Source organism: Gouania willdenowi, chromosome 21 (genome assembly GCF_900634775.1).
Source record: "Gouania willdenowi chromosome 21, fGouWil2.1, whole genome shotgun sequence".
Taxonomy (NCBI): domain Eukaryota; kingdom Metazoa; phylum Chordata; class Actinopteri; order Blenniiformes; family Gobiesocidae; genus Gouania; species Gouania willdenowi.
The window spans coordinates 35,063,451-35,072,580 of record NC_041064.1 but is presented as its reverse complement, the minus strand read 5'-3'; the positions used below and the strand labels follow the sequence as shown (position 1 = coordinate 35,072,580).

The window sequence follows — 9,130 nt, the reverse complement described above, 5'->3', positions numbered from 1 at the left end:
TCCCTCGGGATCAATAAAGCATCTATCAATGAATCTATCTAAGTTACAGTGGAAACATGGTGTTGTGCGTTTTGTCAGCTCTGAATCAAAGGACTTTTAACTTTAATTTAACTGTTGATCTCATCTTAAATAGGGAGACCATGCAAGAGTAGTGCTTGTTAAGTATCTATAAATTAAGCTTTTATGCATTATATATCTACATTGTTTACTAAATATTGTGCATATCTTTTTTTAAACTAGAGGACAAATCAAGGTGCAGCAGATACTCAAAATCTGGAGGGCCAAAAATGGTAATAATAATAATAATGCATCAGTTTTATATAGCGCTTTATCATAGACGCTTTACAGAATTAAGGCATTATTCTTTCACTCCACAATTAGTGGTGGCAAACTACTGTTGTAGCCACAGCTGCCCTGGGAAGCGAGGCTGCCATAGTGCGCCATCGGACCCTCCGACCACCACTAACAATCACTCACACACTACGTTCATACTAGGCAATGTAGGTGAAGTGCCTTGCCCAAGGACACAATGACAGATACCACTGCAGCGACTGCCACCCCACTGTGGCACCTGGAATTCTCAGTGGTCTCCCATCCAACTACAAACCAGGCCCAGACCTGCTTAGCTTCCAAGATCTAACGGGATCGGGCAATGCCAGGCTGGTGTGGCCACATGGTGAATAGGATATTCCAATTATGAATGTGTTTATTAGAGAAAATGGTGAAACACCTTAAAACAATGTCTTTATATACAGTAAGTCAATAATCTTAATCTGTGTGTGTGATAGTCAACAGATTGAGTTTAATTGTTTTTGTTCTCCAAGGTCAATCATGGACAACCCTCAGGCCGGGGGCCCTTGTGGCCCTTAGTCTATACTTCTGTGTGGCTCCCAAAGTAAAGACAAAAACAAACCAAAAACATGAATTTTTGATTAAATCAGAAAAGGAGAGAGGATGATGGGGAGAAGGCACAGACTGCAGAAAAACATGATACAGTATTAGCAGGTCTGCCTACATGGAAACACCTGGTGCTAGACCATGTGTGAGTGGAATGAGAATGAGTGAGTATGGGGTGTGAATGTGTGGCTTGTAAATGGTGTGTAAGCAGTGTGGTGGGTGTGTTACAGGGGTCAAAGGTCACTACTGTGTGGACAGCACCTGTTAGAGGACTGTGTGTAGATGGAATGAGGGTGTGGTTGGCTAAATGGGAGGAGTCAGAAGTGGGAGACGAGGCTCCACTCTAACCACAACCATGAATGTCTAGGCATCAACCAGACAGATGTTGACAGTCACACATGTTGATGCACTGTAGGCTCAATTTAAGTTAAACCAAAAGTCTGTGATCAGAATCAGAATCAGAATCAGAAATGTTTTATTTGCCATGTACAGTTTTGAGGACAGTACAAGGAATTTGACTTGGTGGTTGGTGCACAAAACAAGCAACAAAAAGAAATAAAAGAAATAAAAACAGAACAACAAAGCACAACCCAGCAACAATAATAATAATAATAATGATAAATATAAAGGATGAGGGATAAATAAAGGATAGATAGAGAATAAAGGATAAATAGGATAAATATAAATATAAATATATATATATACAGTGCAGCAGGTATCAAGCTGGTGGAGGTGGTGATCGGGTGGGGGGGGGGGGTTCAGTGGGTGACTTGGGGTGTGTTCATGTGGATGGTGGCAGAGGGAAAGAAGCTGTTTTTGTGTCTGGAGGTTCTGGTCCTGATGGACCGAAACCTCCTACCAGAAGGGAGAGATTGAAACAGTTTATGACCGGGGTGGGAGGGGTCGGCCACAATCTTTCCTGCACGCCTCAAAATCCTGGAGGCGTACAGGTCCTGGAGGGAGGGCAGATTGCAGCCGATGACCTTCTCTGCAGAGTGGATGATACGCTGCAGTCTGGCCTTGTCCTTGGCCGTAGCTGCAGCGTACCAGATGGTGATGGAGGAGCAGAGGATGGACTGGATGATGGAGCTGTAGAAGTTCACCATCATCTTTGTTGGCAGACTGAACTTCTTCAGCTGCCGCAAAAGTACATCCTCTGCTGAGCTTTTTTGATAAGGGAGCTGATGTTCAGCTCCCACTTGAGGTCCTGAGTGATGATGGTCCCCAGGAAGCAGAAGTACTCTACAGAGCTCACTGTAGAGTCTCCCAGGGTGAGGGGGGTGAGGGGGGCTGGGTTCTTCCTGAAGTCTGCTATCATCTCCACTGTCTTTAAAGCATTGAGCTCCAGGTTGTTCTGGCTGCACCAGGACACCAGCCGGTCTGTCTCCCACCTGTAGTCGGACTCGTCTCCATCAGCGATGAGACCGATGATGGTCGTGTCGTCTGCAAACTTCAGGAGTTTGACCGACTGGTGAGAGGAGGTGCAGCTGTTGGTGTACAGGGAGAAGAGCAGAGGAGAAAGAACACAGCCCTGAGGAGATCCAGTGCTGATGGTCCGGGGAGCAGAGATGGTTTTTCCCAGCTTCACGTGCTGCTTCCTGTCAGACAGGAAGTCTGTGATCCACCTGCAGGTGGAGTCTGGCACGTTCAGCTGGGAAAGCTTGTCCTGAAGGAGAGCTGGGATTATTGTATTAAAAGCAGAGCTGAAGTCCACAAACAGGATCCTGGCGTAGGAGCCTGGGGAGTCCAGGTGCTGGAGGATGAAGTGGAGAGCCAGGTTTACAGCATCGTCTACTGACCTGTTGGATCTATAGGCAAACTGCAGGGGGTCCATGTGGGGGTCGGTGATGTCCTTGATGTGGGAGAGCATGAGGCGTTCAAAGGACTTCATGACCACAGATGTCAGAGCGATGGGTCTGTAGTCATTAAGTCCTGTGATCCTCAGCTTTTTAGGGACAGGAACGATGGTGGAGGCCTTAAAACAGGCTGGTACGGTGCATGTCTCCAGTGAGGTGTTAAAAATGTCTGTGAACACTGGAGACAGCTGATCAGCACAGTGCTTCAAGGTAGAGGGAGAGACAGAGTCCGGTCCACAAGCCTTACGGGGGTTTTGTCTCCTGAAAAGTCTATTCACATCTCTCTCTTTGATGGAGAAAGGTGTCTCTGTAGGAGGGGGGGAGGAGGGGGGGAAGATAGGGGAGAGAGCCTCTGTAGGCAGCTGGGGTGAAACTGTAGCTTTGATGTGGGGGGTGAAGGTGTTGGAGTGAGGCTGGTCAGAGGTGTGAGGGGGGTTGGAGTCAGGTCTGTCCCATTGTCTGTCAAATCTACAATAGAACTCATTCAGACTGTTGGCCAGGCAGAGGTCGTTAGCAGCAGCAGGGGCTCTGGGCTTGTAGTTTGTAATTTGCCTGAGCCCTCTCCAGACAGAAGCCGAGTCATTTGCAGAGAACTGATATTGTAGCTTCTCTGAGTACAAACGTTTGGCTTTTCTCACCTCCTTTTCAAACGTGTACTTCGACTCTCTGTACCTGGCTCTGTCTCCACTCCTGAAAGCGACCTCTTTGTCTGTCCTCAGCCCTCTGAGCTTAGCTGTGAACCAGGGTTTGTCATTGTTATAACTCACCCTGGTCTTTGATGGAATACAGCTGTCCTCACAGAAGCTGATGTAGGACGTCACAGCGTCTGTAAACTCATCCAGAGAACTGTTCGCAGACCTGAAAACATCCCAGTCAGTCCAGTCCAAACACTCCTGGAGTTTCTCCACTGCTTCACTGGTCCATTGTTTAGATTCCTTCACCACAGGTTTACAGAGCTTCAGCCTCTGTCTGTATGAAGGAATCAGATGGACCATCAAATGGTCCGATTGGCCCAGTGCAGCACGGGAAACGGCGTGATAAGCACTGCTTAGTGTGGTGTAACAGTGATCCAGTGTCTTCTCCTCTCTGGTCGGACATTTAATTAATTGTCTATATTTGGGGAGCTGGTGTGAGAGGTCCCCTTTATTAAAGTCACCAAGCACAATGATAAAAGAGTCCGGGTAGGTCCGCTCCACGCACAGGATCTGGTCGGCGAGTGTGCGCTGTGCCTCGCGCACATCAGCTGACGGTGGGATGTACACGCCAATGTGATGATGGTTTGTGTAGGACAGTCTGAAGATGAACAAGTTTGGTATCAATTGAAACTATGAGATAAGTTTGATACGTTTTACAGTTTTCATAATTTGCATTAAGTTTAAATGTACTAAAGTTTCCTCAGTTTTGGGGCTTCATTTTGGTAAGAGTTACTAATCTGTAGCATATATGGTTTTTATGATTTTTAAGATTCTTGACACTCAAAGGCTTGCTGTTGTAACACCTTTAGGATGATTGGCAAATTGAATTTGGTGATGGTTTGTGCATGGGAAGTAGGATTTCCAGAAAGAAAGAAAGAAAGAAAGAAAGAAATTATTATTCAATCATTATTCTGACATTTCGCAATAATAATTTAGAAATAATTCTAAAATTGCTACTTGACCTAAAACAATATTTTGATGTAGTGTTTGTAAATATCTGGTTTCCACTGTTTGCAAAGACTAAGGTCTCTTTAACGACAATAACTCAGGTAACCGACGGCCAGAATGGTTAGTCAGGTTTGGTCACATGACCCTGGAGAGGTCAGCTCAACATTTTCTCTCCATCACTCAGACTGTTTTCACTGAACATCGCGGGACGACTATGATGCTGTGGGAATAAAGATGTACTACCCTGAGTCCTCACATTGTCAGGGACCTTCCTCACATGCACACACACAGGTTTTTCCCACGTTTTTTCTCGGATTTACCAGTGGCAGCAGATACACTGTTAGCCGCTGTCAGCTAATGGTAATGGTAAATGGACTTGATTTATGTAGCGCTTTATCCCCACACTGAAGCAGTCCCAAAGCGCTTTACATATCAGCTCATTCACCCAATCACTCTCACATTCACACACCAGTGGGACAGGACTGCCATGCAAGGCGCTCGTCGACCACTGGGAGCAACTTAGGGTTCAGTGTCTTGCCCATGGACACTTCGACACATAGTCAGGTAGCGGGATCGAACCCCAAACCTCTCCGAAGTCGACCCTCTACCACCTGTACCAAATGTCACTGATTTGGTCTGAAATTGGACTTTTGTTCATTTAAAAAGTTTGTATTTTCCTTTCATGTGTGAAGAAAACTGTATTCTCTGTAATTCAATGTTTCTTCCATGTTTTTTTTTTTTTTGTATTATTCTGTTTTATTATGTAATACACTGTTTTTATTTTAAAGTGTTCGTGGGTGACCTGAAAGATGCTTTTAAATAAAAATGTATTATTATCATCATTATTGATATTATTTTGAATATTGTTAGAATATTCATTATATACTCATTGTACTGTGTATGTACTGTTTTATGTCTGTGTATCATGTATATACTGTAACGTTTCTGTCATGTCTTGTATGTTGCAATATAACATTTAAAAAAATAATAATATTCATTATATTGTTGTTTTCTTAATAGTAATAACAATTAATGTGTATGAATTGTATTGCTCTCCTCATATTGAAGTTTCATATATTGAAATCACAATTACATTTTAATTCATTTCCAAAACTTTCTCATACTGTATGAATGTAAAATGACACATAAAAAAAGATGCAAAACATGACATGTTTCTTTAAGGAAAAGTCTTCTGTGTACTTTCAGGTATGGAAAAAGAAGGAATAATTCTCTTTTGTCCTTTTTATTGTGATACAATGAAACAAAAACAATGACATACAAAGCAAAGTGAAGCCAAGGCTACAATAACAAGCATTTTTATTGGCCTACTGCTAATGTCACACAGAGAAACTGATGATTTTAGTTGTTTGTGGGGATGATTGATGCATATAAAGAATATCAATTAGGTGAATTGATGAACTCAAAAGGATTTAATAAATTAGTGCACACATGCATCAACACTTCCAGCTTTTCTGTGTCCGTGATAGGAAATAATTCATAGTCATTGCAGAGAGTGATTCTTCTATAGATGTTCCACACCTCCATCTACGTTTTTAAGCAATGCAGTAAAAGACACACCAATAAGCTAACCCCAGTCCTCCACCAGTAAATCAATACAAACTACACAGAAAACACTTGTGCTTATTAGTTCCGGAGCCTTTTGAAAAACACAGCAGCTACACCGAGAGCAACCAGGCAAGCGAAGGCGAGGACGCCCACAGCCACGCCCAGCCCAACCGCAGAGTTGGATGTTTTCCCAGTGACGAGCGGCTTCTCTTTGGAATCTGTAGTTTCAGCTCTGGTGACGATCCTGGGAGAGGTGAGGGTGTAAGTCTGGGTTATACCTGACACAGAAGTGTCAAGGGTGTCTCTCTTCCTGCGCTTGTTGCACTGCTTGAAGGTGCTGCAGGTGCTCTGCTCACAGAGGCGGGTGATGCAGTGGAGGAAGTAGGTGGACACGGTCTCGTTCTGCTGCTCAATGAAGCGGAAAGCGGGGAACTTGAAGCGGGCGCTCTGGCTGTCTCCGTTCTCAATCATGGTTGTGAACTGATCCTTGGAGCAAGGCACAAACAGGTTGAAGAAGCTGGAGTTGGAGGGCAGAGGAGAGATGGAGGCATAGCATCGGTCCAGGAGAATGTGGTACTGGCCCGTCAAGTTGGTGGCCTTGACCTCTACGAACACATCAGTCCTCAGTTCAATCCCCAGCTCTGGGATGACCATTGGTCGGGTGTAGTTGGCGTCACTGTACAGGTCCATGCTCAAAGTGCTGATGAAACTTCCATTGTTGTCCTTGATGGAGATGGAAGAGGCCGACACGTCAATCTGGGTGTTGTTGATCAGATATTCTAAGGGATAGGCGCAGGAGTAGTAGTACTTCAGCTCAGCGTTGTACGTGATGGTGCCAGTGGTTGGATCCACAGAGCGAATGATACCGCTGATGTTCACCGTCTGGATGTTGGAGAAGTCGGAGAAGATTCCAGTCCCTGCAGCACTCGTGGTCCTGAAAACGCTACCACACGAATGCGTCATGTTCAGTGGAAAGTTAAATCGAGCCACCGGTGGAGAGACGGACTCGTCGAGGGTTGCTCTACACTTTGGCTCCAGCATGTGGTTGAGGATCAGGAGAGTCTCGTTGTAGCCGGTGTAGATGACGGGACACACTTGAATAGCCAGGCCGATAGATGTTGTGCCGCAACTCACGGCGATGTCGTTGAGCTGTGGGCGCCTTGCATCTGACCCACAATCACTCAATGTAAGTTGGCTACTGCGAGCTATCAAGGACAGGAAAAGCACAAGTATCTTCATCTTGTTCAGGTTTACGCTGGGTTCTTTGCAGAAATCTGCTTTTCTTGAGAGCTTGTCAGTCTTTAGAGTCTGCTTGAAGGCTTTGGTTAGCAGTCAGGGGTCTTTATAGGTATGTGTGTCTTCTAGGATTGGTCTAAAACCAGGTCAAACATCTTGCTATTAGTGAACAGATGTATTGTATTAGGATCTTGAGCCTGGACCAGATCCTGAGGGCAACAAGTGAAACCTGAAGCATCTTGGTACCTTCAATAATGAGACAATAAGGGGTCTTTCATTGTTAAATCTGCTCTGAAATATACATTTCTATGCTGTGTATTACGAAGCTGTCATGAAGTAAGTAAATATAGCCGTGAATAGGATGAATAGGTGAATGACCTACAAAGTTTTGGCGGTTCTTCTCTCAGGGTTTCTTTTGACCTACAGAAGAACCAGAAGTCACTTCTTCCTTATTCACACATTTTTACTTGAAATCCAGATGTGATGTCACTGTGTGTTCATCTTAAGCACAAATGGCAAAACACATGAACTGGAGTCATTATTTTGCTGTACTAACATGTATAATGGTTACTAGGTTCCATTGTTGGTGGTAAACTGTGTGTTTGGAGGAAAGGACAACCTGTTCTTCTCTGGATTATGAAGGTAACTGAATCTATATAATGGCTGTGGACACACATATCACTTCACTCTAATTTGCAGGTTATATAAAAGCTTCTTCTACGCACTCGCTCGCAAATGTTTTCATACCGCTTGGCTTTTCCACATTATGTCACATTTAAACCATAAAGTATTAAGATTTTATGTGATGGACCAAGACAAAATTGTTTAGTGAAAGAAGATGATTTTTAACTTTTATAAAAAGTAAAGCCTGAACATAAAAATTTTGAAGTTTCATATATTGAAATCACAATGTTACATTCTAATTTATTTCCACATCTTTCTCATACTGTATGAATGTAAAATGACACATAATTAAAGATTATAAAACATGACATCTGTTTCTTTAAGGAAAAGTCTTCTGTGTACTTTCAGGTATGGAAAAAGAAGGAATAATTCTCTTTTGTCCTTTTTATTGTGATACAATGAAACAAAAACAATGACATTCAAAGCAAAGTGAAGCCAAGGCTACAATAACAAGCATTTTTATTGGCCTACTGCTAATGTCACACAGAGAAACTGATGATTTTAGTTGTTTGTGGGGATGATTGATGCATATAAAGAATATCAATAGGTGAATTGATGAATTCAAAAGGATTTAATAAATTAGTGCACACATGCATCAACACTTCCAGCTTTTCTTTTGTCCGTGATAGGAAATAATTCATAGTCATTGCAGAAAGTGATTCTTCTATAGATGTTCCACACCTCCATCTACATTTTAAGCAATGCATGGGACATAAAAATAGAATAATCTGTCAACAAGAGGCATCATACATGTTCCACTAAAGATCAAGATTGGACATTTTTGGACTTGATTCTGGGGAAAAGCATAAACATTTTTTCCAGAGACTCGCCAAGACATTTCAATTTTTGATAAAGTAGTCAAAAATGTACTTCTTTTTTTATTTATTTGGATCCCCATTAGGCACTACCAATAACTAGTGGTCGTTACAAGTCAACGTTACATGGTCAATTATAGCAAAACACAAAATCAAAACAATATAAAAACAATTACATTTTGTTGAAATTATTTTGAATAATGTGGATTAAAAGATTCTGTTTTTATTTGACTTTTATTTAAAATGCACCAGAAACAAAATCCAACATTACCTCAAATGTACACATCCTCATTCTATGGATAAATACATTTAGTTATTGGTCAGTTTTGCTGGTTTTAAGTTAATGTTTTGTATTTAAGTTTCAAACCAAAAGTCCTCAGATTCACTATGGCCTGATTTTGAGTTTAATAGAATAGAAAAGACTTTTTTTGTA

The 9,130-nt window shown here is 42.5% G+C and overlaps 1 protein-coding gene and 1 pseudogene across 1 annotated transcript; both read right to left on the bottom strand.

Annotated features, from left to right (window-relative positions):
• Nucleotides 1-559: 559 nt before the first annotated feature.
• LOC114455769 (uncharacterized) lies at nucleotides 560-677 on the bottom strand (annotated as a pseudogene).
• Nucleotides 678-6,040: 5,363 nt separating this feature from the next.
• LOC114455710 (zona pellucida-like domain-containing protein 1) lies at nucleotides 6,041-7,201 on the bottom strand. Its single transcript, XM_028437091.1, has one exon. The coding sequence runs from the start codon at nucleotides 7,199-7,201 to the stop codon at nucleotides 6,041-6,043; it is 1,161 nt and encodes a 386-aa protein (XP_028292892.1).
• Nucleotides 7,202-9,130: the final 1,929 nt, after the last annotated feature.